Source organism: Leptonotus elevatus, chromosome 13, assembly GCF_054856555.1.
Source record: "Leptonotus elevatus isolate MCC_2025b chromosome 13, RoL_Lele_1.0, whole genome shotgun sequence".
NCBI lineage: Eukaryota > Metazoa > Chordata > Actinopteri > Syngnathiformes > Syngnathidae > Leptonotus > Leptonotus elevatus.
In genome coordinates, this window is record NC_141251.1 from 5,533,614 (window position 1) to 5,560,527 (window position 26,914).

At 38.1% G+C, this 26,914-nt stretch overlaps 1 protein-coding gene across 3 annotated transcripts in view; it reads left to right on the forward strand.

Moving 5' to 3' along the window:
• The window catches only part of LOC147163575 (cGMP-dependent protein kinase 1), a 115,457-nt gene that overhangs the window by 60,509 nt on the left and 28,034 nt on the right, over positions 1–26,914 (forward strand). For all 3 annotated transcript variants that reach the window (XM_086093160.1, XM_086093159.1, XM_086093158.1), the window contains 3 exons: positions 18,636–18,741; positions 22,804–22,867; positions 25,794–25,871. In XM_086093160.1, coding sequence (XP_085949286.1) covers positions 18,636–18,741; positions 22,804–22,867; positions 25,794–25,871 — 248 coding nt within the window. The remainder of the gene's footprint in view (positions 1–18,635; positions 18,742–22,803; positions 22,868–25,793; positions 25,872–26,914) is intronic.

Sequence of the window (26,914 nt, forward strand, 5' to 3'; positions counted from 1 at the left end):
CGCTACTAAAAAACAATTATGCTAGGAGTCCGGATATCCATGTTTGAATCTCCATTGGAACATCTCTGTGCATGAGAATTAACCCCTATGAATTGTTTGTGGGAGTATGAATGTTTGCTTGTCTCGATGTCCTCTACGATTGACGGGCTAGCAGTCCAGGTTTTACCCTACCTGTCGTTGAATGTGACTTTTGAGACACTTTGCAAAGTTGACGGCTCGCCTCGAAGAATTGACCGCCAATTCGGCCAATTGATGCCCATTGAGAGCTTCAGTGAAAGGCTCGAGGCTGACTGAAATGAAATTATTGTCAGCCTGGTCCCAAAACAACTGTTATCTTGGACCCTTATCGCCTGGGTGGTGATGCTGCCAGACGCTGGGGCTTCTCCTATCTCCTTTACCCTCCTCATTCTTCTTTGCTTGGTGTAACTGTTCAGGACTCAGTGAGGTCGTCTGCCTGGTGACTAAGACGATGTGTTTTGGCGTGCCTGCTGGACGTACGCACACGCACTCACATGATCATACAAACGCAATACACAACTCTATTAACAATGTTGAGCAGAGGTGGCAAATCCAAGTCCAGAAAGTAAAAACCCTGCCACAGTTTGGCTTTAGCCCCAAGTGCTAGCTTGCTAGCTCCCTAGCTAGGTCCCATGAAGCTTGTTTACCTGCTGGGGAGCTAGCTAGCTAGCTAGCTAGCTACCATCAGGGGTTAAATCCAAATATGGCAGGGTTTTTAATTTCAGATGCTAGCTAGCTCGATTCCATTCAAATTTGATTCCACTCACTCATGTTAGGATCGGCTCCAGCGCACCTATGACTCTAACAATGATAAGCAACAACAGTTCATTGTAATAATTTTTGTGTGCACAAATCTATCATTAATTGAATTATTTCTTTTTTTTAGTAGTTGCTTTTTATTTCCAAAAATGTAAAGAGATGAATGAAGTGAGTTTCCAAACTTTAATAAATCAGACAATGATGGCACAACACTTTATTATAAGTCTATTCTCTTTGTTACCCAAAAATGCTTTGCGCTTGTTAGGGAGTGCTTGGCTGAAAAAATATTTCACAAGGGGTACATACTGTAAATGAAAAAAGGTTGAGAGTCACTGGTCTAGATGAAAAGCATCTATTAAATACATTTTTGCCAGAATAAAACCCACTTGTAATGTCACCGCTCGGCTCCTCGGTTTTGAAAAGCATCACAACCATCACATAGAAGCTAATACCTTGTCTTTAAAGATACTTAAAAATCAATTTTTCTTTACATGTAAGAAATTGAAACCCATTTATCAAACGCGTCTCTTCCAGCTTCCGGGCGTCATTTAAAAACAAAGCAACAATGAGAAAAAAAAAACTTGTTATTTTTCACCTCCGAACATTATGAACATCATCGCGATTGTACTGTCATCAGTCACCGTCAGCAATGTGCCTGCAGGCTGTCCACATCAATCACTCTCAACTAATGTATGCGCAGTAAGAAATGGATAGATTTAACCCTCATCTAATCATTCGTTCGACACGAACAGTACAATGCGAACAAAACAAAAAAAAAGTTTCATTGTGTTTCGTATTTCTACTCAGGCTTTGTATTGGATCATTTACACCCATCACTAGATGGCATATGAATGTATTGTAAGGGATTAGAAGCAGCCTTGCGAGGGATATGGGGGATTATCTGCAGTCTTACAATTTCTCCCATTTGAACGATAAAAAATCATGAGAGCCTGTGACGAACGGAAGCTGCGGAGATGGAGCGTGCCTGTTGCCATAGCAGCAGTTTTATCGGAACTGGCCATCGTTTTTTTCAGAGAGCAAAAAAAAAAAAATAGAACAAGTGAGGCTCCGATTGGTCCACAGTGGACATGATAGAAAGAATGTGTAGCCAATTACCTATACAAAGCTTTAATTTTCAAAATGTTTGTCAAATCTTTCCCAGCAACAAACAAACCATCTGACGTCTCAGGTTAGCTTCTAATCCATGGCAGATTTATATAACAACATCACAAATGGTCTACAAACAGTAGTTTAACTGCATGATTTTCATTACACATAAACACCAATTTCCAATTTCCATTGCTAAAATATGTTTATTTTTATCCGTGACTTTTCAAAGTTTCAGCCTTAAAGAAAAATGAGTAAAAATGTCAAGCACATGATTATTTCTTCATTTAAACGTCCTATTATTGTTATTTACTTGCAGAGCTGAAGAGAAAAATGCCCTATTACTTTTCAAAATGATAAAACATGAGTCCGCATTTAAAGCACTTAATGATGCTGGCTGGTCTCTTCTCGTTTTTTAACGAGAGGTGGCCTAATAAATGTGTGTATAATCTTTCAAAGTGCAGTTAATCACTTGATTTTTATCAGGTCCACTTGCGAATGAGTCATGGCGCTTTTATCTTTGCAACGAATCATGAAGCAGGAAATTGATCAAAAAAGATTGATGACTGCAATGGAGTGTGACTTGACTTCTCTTTTTAAAATTTACCAAACATGTTAAAGTATGCATACTGCAAGCTAACATGACAATCAAATATGCGAAGAATAAAAAAACATTTAATCAGTGGTTAAAATGTTAAAATGTTTTATTACATTTAGGTTATAAATCGATAGACTGTAATGATGCACTGAAGACTAATAAATCAAAATTTGCAACTTTTTATCCATTATTATTATAAACATAATCATTTTACCACACTGTTTATATCGGACAATTCGCATTATCCATCCAGTCCATAAAAAAAAGAAAAAAAAGAAGAGAGATAAACGATGGAAAATTAACCTATGTTTAATCAGTGATTAAAATGTAAATTATTGAATTACACTGATGTTATATGCATACAATTCTATGAGATACTACAGTTTAATATCTGTATGTATCTGTCAGTAGTTGTAACTCCTAATTGACATTTCCATTTCCCTATGTTCCCATTAATTAACATTTACACTCCCAGCTAATGTCGACTAGCTAAAACCGAAAGATGAACGGCCCCTAATGAATGTGCAGAACCATTTTAATTTGCCGGCGCTGGCAGCAGCTGAAGCCATGACTAAATATGTCCTTTAAGATGAAGAGTTGTACGTTTACAAGGCGGCGTAATGGTGGGACATCGCGACGCGCCACTGGACTCAAGTTTAATAACATCATCATCAGCCACAGACTGAAACTGACGGTCCCGTAGCGCTTAGCCTGCTGTATTTGAATAAGCCTGGTTTGTTCAAAATGGATTAGGAACTGAACCTGCGTCAGGGTGTCAGCGTCAATGGTAAGTGCCTACCGGGCACTAGCAGCTAGCTGCTAGCCACTAGCCGCTAACGCTAAAGAAAAAACAAAACAGTTTTGACATATTGGGTTTTTGTTCCCCCTTAAGTCTTTAAAACACAAAATAATTATCAAAAAATTAGATGACCCACCCCAAACACAAATAAAAGTCATTTATCTTAAAAAATTTTTTTTTAAATCTGGTTTAGAAAATTAAAACTCAAATTTTGAGTGTTGAGTCTGAAATTAATTGTATGCTTCACCACATGAAAAATAACAAGGGAATGGATTTTAATTAGCCAAAAGTTGCCACAATAGAGTAAAAAGGTGCAATTTGATGTAAACAGAGTTGATATATTTAAAGAACTGAAGCTGGAAATTGGGAGTTTCATTACATTTGCATGAAAACACCTCAAATGGCTCAAGAAAAGGAAACAAGGTGGACAAAAATGGCCAACATTTAGCCCTGAGCATTATTTAATAAAATTATTTATTTATTTTGCCTTATTTGGCTCATATAAACATACAGGGTACTCAAAAGTCAGACCCTGGTATCAAGAACAGTGGCATTTTCACCAGGCAACAAAGTGTTGTGGAAGCCTTCCTTCCGTAAGGACCAAACCAAAGGATCGTCGCTGTCACCCGTCTTGCGAGGGCTGACATGCAAGTGCTTGCGTGCAGATGACGCCTGCTCAGTGTCATGGATCTTCTCCCGGCAGTCGCAGAGAATAGGGCCTTGAGTTTATGACGAAGCGGGTTGTGTTTACGTCGTAAAACATCCTGCTGGTACGCCTGTCACTCTGTGTCGTGTTTTATTTCCTTTATTTAATCCCTTATTTTACAAGGACGTGTTCCATTGCGACATAGCATTTCCTCTTCAAAGGAGATACGTTTTGACACAAGATGAAATTTAGAGAGCACACTAAATCTTTGAGCAGACGTAAGGGGAACAATGGCTAAAAGGGTGTATGGATAGATTAAATAAGTGAAAGATGTTTGATTTGTTGCTGGTGGCTTTTTAAAAAGAGAGGTTTAGAAGGCGCTAAATTTAGCACAAAAAAAAGTTGCTAAGTCGGCACACTGGAACTAGTGGTGTAATGGCTCCTATATTCATAATCAGATTTTTCGCTACTTAAACTTTGATATGTACAGAGGCATTATCATCTATAATTAGGTCTATAAAATGTATGTTTTTAAAGGACCAAAAGTAATGGGAAAAATGAACAATGCTGAATGAAACTTGTACCTTTTCATACTTGCTTGCAATTTTTTTGCCTGAAGGCTGAAGTCTGGAACGCACAGACATCACCAGATGCTGGATTTTCATCTCTGGCCTTTATTGCAACTGTCTTCAGTTTCTGTTTGTTTTTGCGATGGACAATTTCCCTTCTGTTTGGTTTTCAGCAAGTGCAATGCATGCTCACTCAGATTCAGGTCAGGTGATTGATTGATTTACAATTGCAAGACATTCCACTTCTTTGAATTCAAAAACTCATTGGTTCCTTTCGCTGTATGCTTTGTTCGGGTCATTGTCCACCTGCACTGTGAAGCTCCATCCAATAAGTTCTGAAGTAATGTGAGCAGATAATAATGCCCAAAACACTTCATTTGTCAGCTATCGCATCATCAATAAATACATGGGAACCTGTTGCATTGGCAGCACACATGCGCTACCACCATCCCGCTTCACTGATCACATGGTAGCCAGGTCAATAAATAAATAGGTAAATAATAAATATTGGGAAATAAACAGTACAATTGTCATATTTTTGGAGCTAAACACCACCACAATGGATTTGAAATTAAACTTAAGGATATTTATATCCAAATCAGGTGAACGATGTATGAATAATAACAGTTTTTCTATATTACTCTTATTAAAAGACAAAAAGTAAGAAAAAATGGCTGCTCAGTTGCCCCATGTTTTTTTTTTACCCTTCTCTTTATAATAATAATAATAATAATAATAATTGTTGTTATTATTACGGTTGTTATTATTAATATTCCTTGGAACAATTTGACATGCAACATAACAGGGGTGGTGAAAGAAATTTGCAAGCTAATGACATATACAAGTTAGCAATAGTGTTATTAAACACATTCAATATATATTTTTAAAGAAAACAAAACAAATAAGACCAGCAGAATATGTTTCGACCTTTGTTTTGACTTATTATTCCCAGTGGCAATTTGACCTGTAACATAACAGGGGAAAGAAATGAGATCCATTGTTAGCAAGCTAATGACGTACATGGGTTAGCATTGGCTGTTGTAGCTGGGGACAATTATTAAACACATTCAAAATATATATATATATTGTAAGAAAAGAAAACAACAAGACTAGCAGAATATGCTTCAACCTTTGTTTTGAATTATTATTCCTAGGGACAATTTGACCTGTAACATAACAGAAGAAAGAAATGAGAGTCATTGTTAGCAAGCTAATGACATACACGGGTTAGCATGGGCTGCTAGGGTTGGAGACAATATATAAAAAAAAAATAATAATAATTAAAGGAAAGACAACAATAACACTAGCAGAATAGGTTTCAACCCTTATTTTGAATCATTATTCCTAGGGTCAATTTGACCTGTAACATACCAGGAGAAAGAAATTAGATCCATTGTTTAGAAGCCAAGGACGTACACGTTCTAGCAATGCAGCTTCTGATTATATTCTTAACAAGGCGCCACCTACTGCGTTCCACCACCTACTGCGTTCCGCTGTATAACCGACCTTAGTTACACTTCAGGAATGAGAAGCCATATAAAAAAGGCAAATTAGCTACAGAAACAATGAGCGCAAGTGGCAGATTTATTGACACGCTACCTTTCCGCTATTAGTATGCGGCCGGCAGAGAATGAGTTACACTCACACTTTAATGATTGTTGACAAATTAAGCTCATTAGCCTCTGGCCAAGTCATGAGACGGACTCCTTGCTAATGAGGTGGAGGTGTTTTCAGATGAGGCATCTCCACCAAATATGCAAAATACAAGCGACGACAGGGGACGGAAATAACAAGACGGACCAAGAATGGCTTTGAGGAGCTAAAAAATCCAATGGGATGAAAATCTTCTGTTTTCCCACCGCTGCCATGGCAACGCTGCTACCAATGGCGTGGCGAGATATGTGAAGGCGCGACAGTAATGGTGTCAGGGTAGCCGCCATCGCACTGTTTGGAGTCACCTTTGTTGTGTGTAACTTGACAAAGGGGGCGAGATGCAAGAAGAGTTTGGGGCCTTGCTGCGCTTTGCTGTGCACAAATGTGTGTGTGTGTTTGGCTGCTGTTGTCATCCTCATCTCAGCGGGAGCGCAGGTGTTCCGAAGCTAGAGGTTGTCGCAAATCTCTGGGTCTTTTCAGAGGTTAGCTTTCCTTCACTATCTTGCAGGTGTAAAAAGCCAGAGTAGGGGCTTTATATGCAAATTCGTTTTAATTAATTTGAAATTTCCTTTTTTTTTTTTTTTTGGTACATTCAGCAAAGTGTTGGACATCCGAGGACAACGCGCTACATTTAAAAAAAAAAATACTTTTTACAGCAACACCTTGATGTAGTTATTTACATTATTTACATTCTATTTAATGGTATCATTACTGTATGTTTTTATGAAATACACGAGTATAGAATGCTACTTTTTTGTCCAAAACACATTTTTATGTTTTTTTTTGTGTGGGGAGAGTGGAACAGGATAATGGCATTTTCATTCATTTTAATGGGGAAAGATGATTTGAGTGTTTTCATGAGCGTGGTCAGGCAAACGAATTGAACTTGTATCTCAAGGCGCCATTTTATATTTATGGTCTAGAAATATTTTAGGGCTTCATACAAATATTTACTATATTTTTGACACTCCTCTTGTGTTAGCATAGGTTAGAGTATGCCGGTCAGGGTTATAATAATTTTAGATTTTTCATTATAGTAAGTTTTTATTTCATTTAGACTGTTATTTTAATTAGATTAGAGCGTGTTTGTTAGTTTTTATTAGTTCTTTTTTTTGGTGTGAAAATGATGTGCTTTAATTTTATTTCTATTAGTTTTAGTATTAGTTTCCCACTCACAAATTCAGGTTACATTGTAACCATAGGAACGGAACTCTGTCGTATTAGTTTGTTCACGATGTCTGCTTCAGATGAAGCTGTAAATGTTGTTTATCTATATATATTTTTATTTTTTTTATTACTTCCCACGGCAACTTTATTGACATTAAGACTATTTCCCTAATTCCCATAACAGGTTTTGAGAAATTTACATGTATGTTGCGGGAGAACTTTTATTGAACCTGTTGCCGTTCCACCAATTCAGGTATTTACGACAACATCAATACACAAAGTTTCCAGGTCACAATTGACACTCAGTGAACCAGTTTTAGCAGCCATAACACAGCACAAGAAGACACTCTGTTCTTATTGATAATTTGTATCAGTTAATAATTCACATATTGACATTTTAATAATTTCGTACCAAACCAGATTGTTGCCGCCATGTAAACGGAACTCTGTTATAAACCAAGGACAGTATCTAGACTGAATAGGCAGCCAGTCTACTCACTGGCTTCATGCCAACCATCTATTGTGTTATCTAAAAATAACCACAAAGTGCTAGTGTCTTAAATAACGTGTGTTAGGAGTAAATAAAAGCGGAGCCGTATTGATCGAGAGCCTCGTATGAGCAAAACCTGCGACTGGAGCACGCACAGTATGACTCGCGATCTGGCTGATTCCATTGACAAATTGACTCCCATCGTATAGATCCATCAATTTAGTAGGGATTTTGTCGGGAAGCTAGTTCCTGGAAAAGAATGTGTCACCTTGACGGTCGCAAAGTTGACGAGTGGATTACTGATTCTAATTTCCCTGCGGAAGGAAGGCAATAAGGTTGCCAAACTATGAGCCGCAGCTGCTGAGAAAATTTGCTACTATTCGTGTGAGGGGCGATGCAATGTGCCAATATCCATCCGATGGGGGTAGCAATATGCTATGATCAATCCAAAAGGGAAGGCAAAGCGCTGTTATGTATTCTAGACAGTAGGACGTCTCTTGTGCCACTGACCTTATTTCTTGGATAAGTTGATTTAATGACCAATTTCTCCATTAATGACACACTCATCGCGTCGAGTGTGCCCCCCGTAGCGTGAAGAACTCGTGAGAATAATCAATGTTCCTCACACGCACTTCTGCACTGATTAGCGTGCATTTTCGCAGAAGAAGCTCCTGACTTGACTGACGCTGAGGCTTTTAAAACAATGAGTCATACTTTCCTGAGTGGGGGGGAAAAAAAGTCTGAACAGTGAGTTGACACTACACTCACCCAGCGGGACGTTATCTTCACACGTTATTGTTCACATCTAGCTGACAATGTACGATAGAAAACGTAACACGGTTCTCACGAAATCCAGATAAATCATACCGGGGGTAATGGATGACAGCTGCCATGACCTGGCATTACCTCCACCAGGGAGCTAAAAATAGCATCAGGTGCTGATAAATAGCAAACAAACGTCATTTCCTTCCATTTGACTTTCTGCAGCTTGGCACCCACACACACACACACACACACACACTTACACACATGCAAACTTATCAGGTTAGTCAAACACATTTCCTCTACGCCTAATTGTTTTTGCCTGGGGCAACAAACAATTAGAAAATTATCTCACAAACCAACCACAGAGCAATTTAATGCGAATGGGTCATTTGTTGTTGGCCCAAGGAAAAGCGGCCCCCGTTCCCTGTGTTTAGTCAGGATTTTGTTCAGAACAAAGGGGCCATTATTATTATACAACATATTATTTATGAACACATTTTAAAAAAAAGTAAAAAATTGGGGGCGGAGGGGGGGGGGCATTCCTTTAAATCATGCTAAAGAACTAGCTAAATAAGAAAAAAAGTAAGTTGAGCTGCAGCTTTTGCCTAATACAACTAACAGATGAATACATGATGATGAAGACCGCTGTAGGATTGGAACTAAACCAAGTCACCTACTGACAAAATAACTATGTAGCTAGGTGGCTAAGTATAGCTAGGCTATTCTCACTCCTCTCCAAAGAACTAACTAGCTAGCTAGATAGCTAATACACCACTCCAATACAAATAGTTGTTGTTGTTTTTTTAAATATCAGTCTCTAGTTCCATAATACTGCTAGCTAGCTATAAGCTACAAACTAGCGATTTCGAGGTCTGCCATTTTCCCTCACTACTGATCAGTATTTGCTCAATGATGACGGCACAGTTCTTGCTGGCCTTTTGGCCTTTTCATTCATCATTGATCATTAGAGAAACATGAAGGCTTTGTGTGGAACAGAGCACCATCATTGCACTATTACTCTTGCAATGACTCCCACAAGTGTGGCTGTTTGTTTTGAATTTTAATGTTGGTTGGACATTGCTTGAGAGAGATCCATCCATCCAGGAATAGAAACATGTACCATGTAACAATATCGCTCTCTGTTCTCCTCTGGAATATACAAGCCTTCTGAACTCTATACATAGCAGGGATGACGGCAGGTGGGCTGCCACACGGCAGAATATTGCTCTGGCAGCTGCTGCTCCGACTTTGAGTGTTCCGGAGGAGAATATTGGCATCTGGAGTCTGCTGCTGATTAAAACAAATAGTTGTCTGTGTTGCAATTTGCAGATATGTGAAAGCTGTCAAAAGGTGTTACGCTTTGATGCAGGAGTTTTAGAAAATGTGCTCTAATAACAGAACATTTGTTGGTCCAAGAAAACCTTCAGAATAACAAGTTGCAACAAATTTAGGGTCAACTGTTAACAATTTTAAAAAATTGGTTTTGCGTAAAACTGCTGATGAATACATTAACCAATCAAACAACTGATGTGCTAGCCCATGAACCACTTCTATCAAAGATTTTGTAGATATTGGTTATGCAGTTTTGTCAAGTCAAGTCAAGTTTATTTATATAGCCCTTAATCACACGAGAGTTTCAAAGGGCTTCACATGCCCTCAGTTGTCAAATATCAACGACATCCACTAATTGAACCAAAAGAGGGCAAGAAAAAAAAAACATCAGGTGAAAAATGAGAAACCTTGAAAAGAGAGCGCAAATGTGGTCCTCCCCCTTTTGTGCCTAACTAACTAACTAACTAACTAACTAACTAACTAACTAACTAACTAACTAACTAACTAACTAACTAACTAACTAACTAACTGACTGACTAACTAACTAACTAACTATACCTAGTCTTCTGCAACATTTTGTAGAAATTGGAAGTAAACCTGTTTATGAACCAACTAACTAATTAACTAGAGCAGGAGCTAGTCCAAGTAAACTTGTTTATGAGCTACTGTGACTAACTCGCTAACTAACTAGAGCAGGAGCTCGTCCAAGTTTTTGTAGATATTGAAATAAACTTGTTTGTGAGCTACACTAACTAATTAACTAACTAACTAACTAATTACAATCTGTCTCTCACTCACTCACTCACGACAGTAGCTTAATCCAACAGATTAATGAACAAACAAGATAACTAACCAACCAGCTAACTAACTAGAAAGCCCATGAACCCTCTACAAACGTTAATAAAAATTGATTGCCATTTTTGCGTAATCTGTCTAACTCCGTCATCCATCCATCCATCCATCGTATCAGAACTTTTTATTGAAATCTGTATCACATTTGAAGTTCTTAGTTGCACTTTAATGCTCGCTAGCAACGCAAACATGGGCTGCTATGTGGAGATTATAAACATGCAGGGAATTCCTGATGTATTTACCTGCAGCTCTGTGACCAAACGTGGCATCTAATGACCCGTCGTACTTTCTCACGCTCCGTTTCCATCAATCCGACCTAACTTGATGCTTTTAATGACTTTAGGGAAATAGAGCCTGCACTGTTCCAGCGTGCTGCCATGACAGCCCCTGCACTTCTTCCGTACTTTGCACCCGCGCGGGTGTGTGTGTGTGGGGAAGTTGCAAAAAGCAGGCGCGTCACATTTTGACGAGCAGGAACAATTCAAACGCCTTCTCTGATTATAATAATACACCCGAGTGAGAGCTCTCGCTCATTAGTTTGGAGATCCAGCTCCTTGCTAAACATCGCCAAGTGCTGAAATCAGCACCTGCGGGCAAGAGCATCTGAATAAACAACACAGCACATTTGATTATTATTATTTCACACATTTTTCTTTGCCGCATCACAAGGTTTTGATGATGAGCGTGCTGAAGTGCGAGGGAGAAAGTGAAGAGTCTGCCAGGATTCTGTCAGTCTCATCATCTGTCGTCCAAATCTTTTTTTTCCCCAGTTTATTTCTTCTTGAGTGTCCACGTCCACGCGGTACATTTCTGTGCATTTCCGGACTCTCATCCACATGCAGCTTTCATTTTAGCTTAGTGAAAACAAACCCCATGCATGCCAAAGTTAGTATTTCCCATTTTTTGGTGTTTGAATGTACAGTCAACCTCACGTGCATGTACGCTCATTTGTCATTTTTATTCAGGAGTAATTGCAATATAAATATGAATTACATGAGTACATTTTTATTTATTTATGTTTTAGCCATAGTTTTTTGTCTTTTATTTTTTACCCAGCCTCTCATCTGGTCAACTTGGATAGGCTCCATGAGTTTAAATAAAATGATGAATGGATTTTATTTTGTTAAGAAATATTTTCAACATCATTCCATACCTTTTATAACCATCTATTATTGGTCTGTTTTTGCCTTTCCCAGGAGTGATTTCTTTTTTTATTTTATTTTTATTTTTTAAAGTGATTTCTGACTAAAATGGGCTTATAACAGCACTTGTTGCTTGGGCATATAGGCTACTTATGTGTATTTTATTTTATTTTTTAGCCCAGACAGAGAAGCTAAAAAAAAAACATTTTGTTGGAAGAGACTCTTCTTTTGGCAACCTTTTTGTCACCAGTGACGTATTTACCCAGCTGGGAGCTTTTATTTGTATTGTTGATGCTACAATGCTGACAAACGCACGTCTTGTTTTTAAATCTCAGCTCACTGCTTCCGACTGCTCTAATCTGTATTTAAGCACATTGTGGATAAGCCTGCCGAGTTTTGGGATAGGATTTCCTGCGGTGAAAACGCACTTCAGCGAAATCATTTTCCACCTTGTACAAATGCACTGAGCTCGAGGTAAAAAATAGTCAAATACAACAACAGAACGTAAAGTGCCATGACTGAGTGCAATGAAAATAGGTTTTATCATTTAGTGTCACAATTCAATAGGCAACAAAGTGGATTATAAGACTAGCACATATTCTATTTTGCATAATGCCCGGAGGCTGAAATCCAGTTACACTGAGTTGTAACAAGGGCAAACAAATAGATGTCCGCACAATTTCATGAGATTGTTTTCCTTCATTGTTGTTCGCATGTCTCGTTTAGAATGATGCGTACAATGTCACCTGCGATACTATTGTGTGAGTGTGAGCTGTGGCTCACAGCAGCTCCTGCATGAGTGTTGGAAGTATGTCAATGGTTTCCTCCTGTAAAAGTAGTGTTATGCTGCCAAATTGTTGTCACGTCGGTGCCAAGGAATTGTGTCGAAGTGGGTTGATGGGCTTCATTTGGACAAAAGTAGGGCTTTGCCACCATTTTGTGGCATCTTGGTGCTAATGAACTACGTTTAAGTGAGTCGAGGAATTTCATTTAGACAAAAAGTAGCGCTTTGCCGATATCTTTTGACATTTAAAAGCAATTATAAACCTTTGTAAGGAGCTTACAGATTTTTGCTATTTGCGACAGATCACTATTTGACTTGGTCACTATTTTGTAACAACACATACAAAAAAAAATGCAGAGACAAATAGTGCCCTGCCACCATCTTTTCATTCACTGCCATTGACGACTATAGACGTCAACAATTCATGTGAACTACTTGTATTAGTTTAACAATTTTTTAATTTCATTTCATTTTTTATGAAAACTTATATTATTTTTATTGTACATTAATAACAGCTATACAATTATCATGCGATTAATTACGATTAAACGGCCATTATTTTTAATGATTTCTTTTTTAAATTAGGCCCGTCAGGCGATACATTTTTTAAACTGTAATTAATCACATGACTTCACTAGTTAACTAACGTGTAATCACAAATTTGATATCTGTTCTAAATTTACAAATTAAATTTGTTCTAGGTTTTCAAAAGGTTAGGTTAGCAAAAGTTGAAATTTTTTTAACTAATAGAAATAGTTTAAATGAATTTTTGACGTCTATAGCCGTCAATGGCAGTGAATGAGTTAAAGGCAATAAAAACTTTTTGGGCTGTATCTGCTATTCGTGGCAGAGCTCAGTCAATTTAAAAAAAAATCTGGAGCGCTGTGTTGAGCGATATCAGTGGCTCAGGCTGGAGGTAAATTTTGTACACGGGAAAAACCCTGTTAAATGTAACAGCACATAAAAGCAAAATATTAGCTGTAAAAACTGTGACGTCACTAATGATGAAGCGGATTTAGAGGGCAAACTCTAGCGGCATTCGATCCAGACCCTGCGGTATCCCATTCTCCACTTTGCTTACAGCCACATCCATGAATTGGCCTCCGTCATGGTGCGACTCTCCAAAAATTCATTAATCCTCCTGCCACGCTCCCCAAAATTCCTTCAAACCTTTCATTTCCCCCCCTCTCAGCCCCGGGAAGCTAATTGGCAACCCGTGAGCATTACAACATTCATCAGCGTCCTCGCTAGCAGATAACTCGTTCCCCGGGTCTCAGCGCAATTTACAAGCGCCTGAGAGTAAAACGCTTAGCGACCGCGCTAGGCTGCAGGCTGGCCGCACATCTTATTTCCCAGCGCCTCTTCTCTTGCTTCCTCCCTGCCTGGCTTAGTGGCCAATGATGTTCCACCTCCCACTCATGTGACCGCAGGGTCAAATTAGAAGACGACCCTAATCAATTTTTTCCCCACCTCCTCCACATGTATCCATTTTTCTTTTGGAGTTCTGGACACTTTTGACGATGCAAGCAGGTGTCACACGACACGTTTGTGTGACATGTCTTTGTTCTCGCTTGATTTCTGATATTGTGTCTCTTGTAGTGGAGCTATAAAGGATGTCAGGCTGTGTAATGAGGGCACCTCCCCCGCTGAGCGGTCCTATTTATAAAGTTGTCTGCAGAGGGATGGAAAACATGAGAAAGTTCATTTATTTTGAATGTACAGTTAAGCTCAAAATGATTCATACTCTGGCTGAATTTTGAGATACAGTGATTTTATTGGCTTGGAAAGGATATTTATGAACAAATCAGTCTTTTAATATTCTTTGTAATACCTTCTGTCAGTCCATTTTCTGCCGTTTATCGTTTTTTTTTATGTTGGCCATGTGTGTCTTAGCTTTATTTTTTTAGCAATGATCATGCAAATATAATAAAAAGGAAAAATCCCTCTCATCACTTTCAAGTTATTTCCATGAGTTTTTCTTTCTTTACAAAGAAAAGAACACAGAACCTACTGTCCTGTGCTGTGCACTTTCATCAGGCTCGCTAAGTTTTGTTCCGGGGCTGCTTTGCCACATCAGGCGTAGGGTGTCCTGGATCTACGTAAGGTGTAGTGAAATCTCAAGACTTATCAAGGCAATCTGGAGAGAAATGTTCTGCATACGTGGTTCAGGAAATAGATGGATGGATAGTGTCCGAAAAACTTGGTCTCGCTTGCAGGTTATGGATCTTCCAAAAGGGTAATGACGCAAAGCACACAGCTAAAAACAACCAAGAATAGCTAAGACTAATGTATTGGATCTTGTGTCACTTTTTACGGCTTCATTGCATTGCAGATTAATAAAAAAATAATAATAATAATAATTTTTATACACTATTATACAATAGAATTGTATGTTCCACCTTCTCGTGTCATTTCCAGCAACATTTGCTCCACAGTCTTTTACAAAAATAATAAAGCACTTTCAACAGGCTTCCCTTTGTGGTTATAGTTTACAGTGGTGTGGCTTGGGCTGGCAACTTTAGTGATCCCAAAGGAAATCGTGCTATCCAGAAGCAGCAATAACAATAGGAAAGAAAAATGGAATCACATCTCGTATCAGCAATTATTAAGTCACGGGTCAGGTGAGTGGTAAACGCAAGTGTGAGGTAATGCTAAGAAAGGATAAGCTGATTTAAAAAAAAAAAAGTAAATAAAAGATAATTATATAGCGCTATAGATCATTTGGAGTGGTGTTTTTAACATTTTTAGTAGCACCTCTCAGGCACAACTGTAATAAGGTGGAGTACGCACAAACTAACAATCCGGCCTAATTTGAGTATTTTTCAGCAAAGGCCAAATGTCTCCACAACATTATCCTGATCTATTATCCTGTGGTGTGTGTTAAAAGGAATCGTACCTCCTCCACCTGCTCAGAAAACGGTCGGACCGACTATTTGAGATTTTAACACTGTCCAATACAGTAAGGAACTGGTTCCTTATGTGAATAGCGACTAATTGATGCCTCAAAAATGTTTGTAAATGCCTACAAGATAGCACCAAAGCACTACTTTTAGGGCTGTGCTTACATCTCTCACTGTAAATATTAAGAAAGCATGCACTGAAATTAGTTTGAACTTAACCTGATATTGAAAAGCAAAATCCAAAAATTATTGACACTCATGCATAAACCTTTGTAATTGCCTATGAATGCCACATGATGGCGACAAAGGACTTATTTTTTTCTGCTTGAAAAGGCAATAATTAAAAGCCTGATTAAAATCCCACATAATGGTGCCAAGATAATATTTGTTATATTGCTGTCAGAGGTGGCAACTTGTTTACCTGCCAGGGAGCTAGCTAGCTAGCTAGCACAAGGGGCTAAAGCCAAACTCTGGCAGGGTTTTTACTTTCTAGACCTAGATTTGCCATCTGTTAATATGGTTTTTGACTGAGCATAAAAGCAGCAAATAAGGGAATTTTTCAGCAATTGACAAATCTGCGACTAGCAGAATTCGCAGATGCTGAACCGCAAATATTCAATATGTTGTATATATTTCATAACTTGCCAACTTTTGTCTACCAGTCGCTAAACAGTTGCAAGAAATCTCCAGAACCAGGCAAGTACTGACAAAATACAAAGACAGCAAGGTATTATGATCTCCCCCACACCACCTCCGAAATCCTCCTCCACCAAAGCCGAATAATAACGAGCCGTTATGATAGAAAATAACGATTCCCAAGTTAACTGGGAATAATGAGGTAAATAAAGCCATTAGGAAAATAGAGGAGAGGATGGTCAGAGCCACTGTACGTGGATGACTCACCCACGTTGAAATGTAGAACGAGTTTTGGGGCCCCGCCGAGGACGATGAAACACACTTTTAATGGGGGGACTTTAACGACGCGCCAGCGCTCTCATGAAGCCAACCAGTCAGCTCCACACATAAACGAAAGACAAAACTCAACTCAGTGACACAATTAGGCTGTGATAAACAGTACATTGTATATTGGTTCTGTGGACGTAAACATACAAAAATCTCATCTAATATATTTCATAGATGAGATTTTCTAAATTAAATTTGGTTTCTTATGAGTATAATTTGGATTCAAAACTTTCCCATACTTTATAGTGGTGCCTTGATATAAGAATGACCTAACTTCAAGTTTATCAAGATGGCTGATTCTTTTTTTTTTGCCCCTCCCAGTTCAAGTTTACTGGCAAACTAATCATAAAACAGAGAATGACACGTGGTTTATTCAAATCAGCCATATAACTTTGCCTAACCAAAGTCCTTTAGCATAATGCTAACAAACTATGCTAAACGCCGCAGACAGGCTAACAAACAAGCAGCACACACCAGAAGGAGCAGCACAATGTGGCACCAACTGTTATTTGCATTCTATTTGAATGTCATTACTGCATTAAAAAAAAAATCTAATAAAGTATAACACAGAGTGCTACTTTTCTTATTAGGACCCCTGTAGATGTAAATAGTCAGTCTAAACAATTAGATTCAGGCAGTAAATGGGAATGGAGCATTTAAAAGGAAGACTCGCAGTGTATCTAGCCTTAATGTTGGCGAGATGTGACAGCCATAGCTAAAAGCTATAATGATCACAAATAGCTATTAAAAAAAAAAAAGCAATAGCGCGGAGTGTTTTATAGCTAAAAGAACTGTCTAGTTATATAGCATATGGCCACATCATTGTGCATCAGGCAGGGGTCGGCCTGATGCCTTCAGGCAAGCACAAATTGAATTCAGTGGTGGGAAAAGAAGAGTCGAACTATTGCAGCATGTTGGCAAAAAACAATAAGAGATTTTGACGACCCAAGCATGCAGTGTGAAGCCCTGCTTTAAATTACTTCATTTGTTTGTCATTATAATTCTTAGGCTACACTCACTATATTTTCACTCCACTGTTGTTATCCTGGTGAACTTACTTTGAGCTTAGTTTTACTGTTTTGAAATTTCAGCCCCCAAAGCCTTTTTGACTGAGTAGCATGGAATGCAGCTTGCTAGCTATTGAAACCATCCTAAATTCTCTGTTTATTAGCCAATATATACTATATATATATTAATACTCGTGCATAGTTTTTAAATATTACTTGTACATGTTTGTACTCTAATGATGAATATTTCCCAAATTCCATTGGTAAACTTCCCATGGGAGGTTTTTAGAAATGAAAGCAAGATTAACATAGATGTTAGCGTAGCGTTAGTTTTAGAGGAATGAAACGGCGTGTGATGAACAATTTTGCAGTTATCGCCGTATGTACTATTTTATTTTGTTTAATATTCACAGCCTAGAGGTGTCATTAATACCAAAATTTACTGTAATTCTGATTTTACTGCTGCTTTAACATAAAATAGTGATAGACTACGGAGGGTTCTGACATACATACAAACTCAGTTTATGTCACCGGTGTAGGAACAGAACTCGATTGTAAACCAAGAATCTCCTTTCTCTGATTTCCTTTCGACTCTGTATGCTCGCCTCAGTACTCCCCCGCCACATTTCCCTTCTCTCGCACGCCCACGATAGGCGCAGGAGTGCGAGGGCCCGTTCATCTCTGCACACATCTTTAATTTGTTTTTGTTTTTTGGGAGCAGTCACAATCAGGAAGACGGGGGGAAAAGCTATTAAAAAAAACACACACACACAGTCTTGACCTTCATTAGGATGCCATCGGGTGACTTAGAGCAAGTCATGCATGCAAGGAATTCAAAAAATACCCGTAAACAGCAAGCACCAGTCTAAGATATGCAACTTCTCTGTTTGCATTTTGAGAAAATGTAGCCTGATTCTGGCTGCATATCAACTTCAATTTCAGCTGCTTAAGACGGGATATTCGCCTTATGCCTGATCTGCATACGCAACATTTGAAGCCGCAAATGCGTGGGCTGATACTGTATTTTATTCAGTTTGCAGGATGATTTTTAAAGAAGTGCCTGTGTTTGTATTCTCATTTCCAGCGCTGACAAACGTTAAGCTGTGGGCAATCGATCGGCAATGTTTCCAGACCATCATGATGCGGACGGGTCTCATCAAGCACACCGAGTATATGGAGTTTTTGAAAAGGTAAAGAAGTCGCCTGGATAGCCTGATATGCAATAACAAAAGGAATGAAGGCCTATACAGTGATGTGAAGAAGTATTGACCCCTTTCTTGATTCTGGTTACTTTTTCACATTTGCCCAAAAATAACTTGAAGACTTTTAGGTACATTTTCTGTTGACTGACGAGAGAAAAGTTGAACTTTTTGAAAGTTGAGTGGCCCGTTAGGCCGACAGTACATCTGGTGTAAAAATAATAGAATTTACCAATACCATAGTGGTGACAATGTGAAGGTCTGGGGCTGCTTTATAACTTCAGGACCTGGATGACTTGGGATGAATTTTGCTGTCTATCAGAAAATCTTGCAAGTGAATGTCCGGTTGTCAGTTTCGTTTGTCAGTTTGCCTTCAAGCTCAAGTGCTCTTGATTTATGCGGCAGGACAACAACCTGAAACATTACACCAAGTAGTAATGAAAAGGTCACCTCTAAATTACCTTTAATTTAAAGAGTAACCAAAAAAAATATTGTTAACAATAATATGTTCTGTGCGACCCTACTAATCTAAATATGGTATTCTGGTTAATATTGCGTTAGTGGAATATGAGTTATGAAGCAAAATCCAGCTGTTTTTTTCCCATCACAGGGGGCGGCCATTTTGCTACTTGCTGTCGACTAAAGATTACATCAATGTTGCTCAGGTCTAAAGTAACCACCAATCACAGCTCAGCTTAAAAAAAAAGAAGGTGAGTTGTGATTGGTCGTTGCCCGATCCCTGAGCAACATTGATTTTAAATGCTTTAAGTGTCCCAAAGATGTATTCATACGTTTTTTGTTTTTTTTCCTTTTTATGCAGTGGTTCTCAACCGCGGTCCTCGAGTACCCCTATCCAGCCTCTTTTCCATGTCTCCCACAAGCAACACAGGTGTTGCAAACAATCAGCTCATCAGCAAGCTCTGCATGAAGCCTGATAACGATCCTCAGCTGTGTTGGCTGGGGAGTCATGGAAAACAGGTTGGATAAGGGTACTCGAGGACCGGGGCTGAGAACCGGTGTGCTAGAGCATACAGAAGGCTTTGATGCAGCCTCATAATTGAAGAGAATGCTTGAAGCAGTAGTAATGTAGTAATGCTAGTTATTACAAAACGGCCAGCAGGTGGCAGCAGAGTATAAGAGATCAACCAGGGCCATGTCGCAAACGAGCTTATTTGCCCACAGTTCTAAACAGATTTGTGAATACTGATGGGAGCAAAGGGGGTTGCTTCTGTGAAAATGGCTGGGAGTGAATGAGTTAAGTGGGACCTTGTGGTAAAACTTTTTGAACTTTTTACTTTTTTACCTGGGGTCAGATAAGTTTGGATTATTTTCCCATCTTTTCAAAAATACTTTTTATATTTACTTGGGATGTCTTTTTTACTTTTTCATGGAACTGGATGTGCCAGCCACCACTCACCGGGGTCCTCGCTTAAATAAGTTATTCAAGTCACTGATGTGATTCATCTTTATATTTATTCTCAATAGGGAAGCCCATTATCACTTTAAAGGCCCACTGACTGTTTTATGCGCGTGCATGCATGCGCTATATAGGATGAAAGACTGATCAAAGGACACGGAAAGTGTCGATAAAGATGAATGAGAACCGGTTCGGTGTTAGAATTCCACACGTTACCGTCCACCACTGTGGTCATGACAAAAACGAAATGTGATGCCTCCCACTGCGTTTACATGCAAACACTCCACTTTCGCTCCTTTCCCAGGATCCCTTCCACTGCACCAAAGCGAATGAATCACAGTGATAGAGATCAGAAGCTGTCACTTTTTTACAGAGTTATTTCATGGCAGGCAGATGGATGCAGCAAGTCATCAGAACCTCCCAATAAAATAATGTTTGGCCACAGGTGCAATGTAGTGGAAATGTCAAAACAAGCTGGAACAAAAGTCGACTGAAATTTGCCTCAAAGCGCAACAGAGTAGTCGTGCAGGCATTAAATGATTAACTCTGCGTGTGTTTTGCTTTTTGTACTATAATGACTTCAGATTGTTTTTAAGTCAATGAGAAGGTGATTATGTTAAGTAGACTTCGAGTAATCAATCTGACTTTCGCATCCAATCACATTCAGATGCCTTCATGGCCTCAACGGCGTGGTCGCTACCATTTTTTTTGGGCTATAATTTTAAAATAAGTAAATGTTTTATTTCTCGTTTGAATAATACTTACAACTATAAACCTACTGTAGAATCCTCTCCTAACCTACCTTGTCATGAGTTCAAAATGTTTTCTCCCTGTAATAGGGCTGCTCGATTATGGAAAAAATAATAATCACGATTATTTTGGCAATAATTGAAATCAAACAATTCAAACGATTATTTATTTTTTGAGACAAAACAAGAAAATAAAAATATTAAGACCAATAAAATAAAAATAGAAACACTATAATTATGTTGCTTTTGGAGCAAACATAATTCATAATAATAATATTTATTTATTTAGACAAAAACTATTTTTGGGTACAAAACAAGAAAATGTTTACACATTTAAAAACATTAAGACCAATTAAAAAATAATAAAAACACTATAATTATGTAAGTTCCTTTTGGACCAAAAATTATTTAGAATAATATATATTTATGTTAATATTTATTTATTTATTTATGTTGGCAAAAACATGAAGTTGGAGTGCAGCATGTGCACTGTGCAGTTGGATACTTATTTTAAAATGTAAAAAAGAAAAAAGTGCAAATGTATTAATGTAAACAATTCAAAATTAGTATTGATAATGTCAAAAATTAATATTCATCTTTTTTTATGATTATGCTGATTTTGTAATTTGGAATGTAATAATTGAAATTGAAATTGAATTTTGATTAATTGCACAGCCCTACCCTGTAATAGTGACTGCATGAAGGTGACAAATCTGGACTTACCTCTCAGGAGCACATTTTCCCATTAGCCTATCCAAGAAACAAGCCAAACGGTTGAAAATATTCATGAAGCAAAAAGAGAAAAGATTCCAATTGCATTAATGTCGGTCTCGACAGAGCCAGACGTCGCCGTGCGAGATAGGGATCACCTTCCTCTGTATGATTGTATTATTTAATAGTCGCCGCGTAGCCAGACGCTCATATACAGGATCCTCGAAAAGGTCAAAGTCGTATCATAAGCCGCATGATCATTAGCGCAACTTGATTTTCGCCCGTGGTGGGTGACTTATGCATTATGATTTGGACCGCCAGCTGTTAAGTAATCAAATATGACTTCAAAGCGCACGACCTGTTGAGACTTAGAATCATTTTTTGGACTTTGGAGTGATTTGTGGTAACGTGGCTGTACAGAGACTTCCATTGTTAAAATGTTCGGCTTCATATTTTTAAATACAATAAGTTCCTGATTTCCTCACAATTACACTTTGATTAGAATTTATAACATTTTTTATTTTTTTTTAAATAAAAAGTTTTTTTTTTTTTAAACCAGCCAGAACTACTGTACAGTGACTGTAAAGGGTCAAAAAACTCAGCACTGAATACCAAAATACTCAACTTGCCTCAGGCCTTGTCAACCCACGCGACGCCGCTGCATCTGATCACTGCGTTGTTGCCTCACCCCCATTGAGGAAGCTCGGAGCGGAATAAAGATCAGCAGCGATGAGATGATTCCGATTACTATAATACAACATGGAAAATGGGCTGGGCGGCGGGGATGGAGTGAGACGGTACGGCGAGATAAGCTCTTTGTTCGCCAATGCGGGATGTTTCCCTTTCGTTCTTGATAAACATTGTCTGACTTTTATTTAGTCGGCTCAATAACATTCAATGGAACTGCTAGAAAGCAAAAACGGCTACATTAGAGCCTCTTTGTGGCGCTTTCAACCTCCTCCACACTGTGGGCCGCTGTGCAACCCGACCCTTTTCTCATGTAATGCTTAAATATTAATACGCACATGATGTACCATAGCACAAGACGGCACCGATAGCATTATAACCATCTCCCCCCCATCGCCTCTTTTCATGCATTTTTAATGAGCACTGTATGGATGACACCAAAGAGTAGGATCCTCTATTGAAAAGTGCTTCCTGTTCTTGTGCTTGCAGCGTGCCCACCTTCCACAGCCTGCAGGAGGACATTCTGAGCAAGCTCGCTGACGTCCTTGAGGAGGTGAGAGCGCTCTTATTCACAAGACGCTTACACCAATGTATGCAAAGTGCAATTCTATATGTTCCGGTCACAGTGAAAGGAGGGTTCCAGATGTTTGGATGATGCTGCACTTTTCACGCAGAGAACATCTAAATCAGGGGTTAGATCATAAATATGTATATATGAACAGTGCCTTGCAAAAGTATTAGCCCCCTTTGAACTTTTTGACCTTTTGCCACCTTGCAGGCTTCAAACATTACAATATATATATATATATATATATATATATATATATATATATATATATATTTTTTTTTTTTTGAATCAATACCAAATGGTATACAATCGCTAAGTGGAATATAATTTATACAATATATATACATATATATATATCTTTTTTTTTATATAACTGAAAAGTAGAATATACGAAATTATTCACCCCCTTTTCTCTCAGTGCAGCCAACTGGCTCCAGAAGTTTAAAACAATTTTAAAATGTAACAATTCGATTCAGTCCAATTCAGTGGGATTACGATTTGATTTGATATGGTACGGTTGTAGCTTTTGTCAACAACATGTAAACGCTATTCAATTCAAAAGAAATAGGGTGTACGTCTCTCATCCAAGAATATTCAATAAATACCTCGATACATACAATTCAAGGACAAAACAATTTTAAAATGTCATGATTCAGTTTGGTTCATCAAATAAATTTGTCAATAATAAAAATATAATTTCTAGTACATCATAATTTTAATTGGGAATTGCTTCACACTAAATTGTATGCTAGCTTTAATAATAAATGCTAGTTTTGATTTAATATGCAATAATATAAATGCATATACAAATGCAATTATGCCATTTAGTGGCAGAAAAACGACCAACACATCAATATCACGCTTGCTTTTTACAGTACATCTTTTTAATTTTAACTCAATTTTATGAATTATTATGAAATTACTGTATCAATGACAAAAAGATGCAGCCACTTTTTATGTTAACAAGAGTATGAAAACTTTAAAATGAAAAATATTTGATTGTACATTGTATTCTACATTTAGAACAGATATAAAATATGCGATTAATCGTGAGAACTATTGAAGTCATGGGATTAATTACCATTTAAAAAATGAATCGCTTGACACCCTTAATATAATGATATAGTATTGAAAGCAAATTTTCCTGGCACCCATAGCAATCTCTTATATTGCGTAAAGGATGAGCCATCTTTGGATGATGTCAATTCTCAGTGGTCTGGATTAAACGGTAGCGGCATGTCGCCCACGGGCCGTACTTTGCCCACCCCCGATTTCAATCTTGTTGCAGTTGTATTTACATACAGACAACACGGGACTGTTGATTTCATGAACCATTAAATCAACTAATGGAAGCCTTTCACACCAGCCCGAGCATAAATGAATCAATTTACCTAATGTAGTGCATAACTGTAAGTGCACGCTGATTTGAAATTTTTTCGCCATCAGCGGAACAAAAATGAATATTTTGGCATATTTCTACCTTTGTGTTTGTGTTGTCAATTAATAGAAAGCATTCGCCCAAATGCAGTCACAGAATGTTTTTCTTGCCGGAAGATGTCTCTCTTGTTTAAGTTGAATTTACCTCAGTCGCTGTCGTGAATACAAATGGACGGCGGTAAAAGGGCAATTTGTTAAGCAGCAAAAATATGTTGCAAAGATAAAGAAGAAGGCAAGCGAGAGAATGTTTGGGGAGACGATAAAAAGACACGTGATTTCTTTTCGAAACAGATTAGTTAGGGAAATCTGCTACTGATTTCCATGAAAAACTGCTTTTTGTCATCTTTTGACACATCAGTCAGTTTCGGATTGTGGGGCTTGGCGGAGGTCTATGCTCCATGCGATCCTTTCAACACTTCACTACAAATTCCTCGGATTCAGTGCACATGTGAAGCACAAGGATGAGCATGTGGTTATGATCCCTCTTATGAATTTTTGTCAACGGGTGGCTGGGGGAAATCGAAGACCTGTGTGGTCGAGATGCCCATTGAATTTTTTTGTCAGCCCTCAGGTGGATGCTCGGGGCTATTGCCACCCCGTTGGCCCCGCTCTTTGTACGCCACTTGTCTGAGTGAGAGAGAAAAAAACATCTTTATCTTGTTACTTTTGGCATTTAGCCTGAAAATACAATTTTTCTAAAAACTATCCTCGTTGACTTTAAAATGCAATTTGCTTGTAACCCAAAGGCCAAATTGCACACAAAAAAGTCATAAAAAAAATTGGGTCGTTTTGTATAAAACAACCCAGAAAGTTGGGTCAAATTGACCCATAAAGTGGATCGGTCCATATTTGATCCATAATTGAGTCACTTTTACCCCAAATGTTTTTAGAGTGTACAGAATTTACGGTGTAGTTTTCATGGGTAATACCTAAACCTCCAGTGGTATTTATTGTTTCAATACAAATTACAGTTTGGAAACTGGAAACCTGAGTGGCCAGAAAATTAAATTACAATTGAATAATAATTAATAATTTTTAGAACATGTGTAAATTAATGTAAAAGCTTACTTCTATTTGACCCAAAAGTGGTGCTATCAATCCCTCCCCAACATTATAAAGTTTTTTTTTTTTTTTTTTTACCAATGCCAATTCTTCTTCACGACTTATTATTAGTATTAGCTGCGGCTAATATTTCAGCAATGGTTAAGAATGTATTTGATATCTTCTCTTCACGTTGGTTACACCTCAAACTAAATGTACATCTAAAACCGACATAATCAAAACCTCACTGATTATTCGGCGTCCATTTAAAGCACTAGATTGGTTGATCAATCTGCACCACTAACAAGACATAAAAACAACTCATTGTTTTACATCCCCAATTTCAGCCTCGTTAACGGCAAAGTTTGCGCCGAGGGAGGCAAAAAGAACGACAGCACGTACCTGAAAGTCTCTCTCGCCTTTTTCTTGTCAGACCCATTACGAGGACGGCGAGTACATCATCAGACAGGGGGCCCGAGGAGACACCTTCTTCATCATCAGTAAAGGAAAGGTGAGTGCAGGCAGACGACGGGTTTGGGGATGCGGCTCGGAATCCGTCGGCACGTCTCGCCGAGGAGGGAGAGTCGCTTGCAGTCCTGTCATCCAAGTTTTTAGCACCAACTTGTCTCATCCTTGTCCCATCTCGTGACACCCTCCCCATCGCCGTTATGTTCTTGTCAATCAAAATGTCCTCAATAAGGACACGAGAAATGCCCAAAGTGCAATAAAAATGGGATAGTGGGGTGTGATGAAATGTTCTGTTGCAATTTGCCTTTACACACACACTTGACCTTTTTCCACATGGCTATTTCCCCTCCATGGAGACAACATAGTGGTGAACTTTCTGCAGAGGACACATGATTATATCTTGCATCCTGCCACACACACAAACACAAACACACACAGTTTTGAAAAGTTTACTTTTAGCCGTACTACAGCAAAGACTATTGATTTGGAATGACATCAGACCCAAAATGAATGCCATGTTAAAGGTCGGGCTGTGCAATTAATCGAAATTCAATTAAATATTACACTCCACAATTACAATAATACATCATCGTAAAAAATTAAGATTATTAATACTAAATTTAAGTTGTTTGAGTTGTTCAAATTTATACACTTTAAAAATATTTGGGTCAAAAGCAACACGATTATGGATTTAAAAAAATGGACAGACCCACCTACTTGAGTTTTTTTTTTCGTGGCAAATGTATATTGAATGTTTATCAACATTAACTCATTCACTGGCATTGACGGCTATAGACGTCAAAAATTTTAACTATTTTAACATTTAAACTATTTCTATTAGTTTAACATAATTTCCCACTTTTTTGAGAAAACTTAGAATTGTTGTTTTTTATTGTACATTTAGAACATGTATAAAATTGGTTAATAATCGCGAGTTAACTAGTGAAGTCATGCGATTAATTATGATAAAAAATTAATCGCCTGATGCCCCTAATTTTTAATGATAATTTCTTTGTTAAAAAATAAAAGAAATTACTGAATTACTTTTTTTTAATTAATAAAAAAAAAAAGAAGAAAAGATTATTA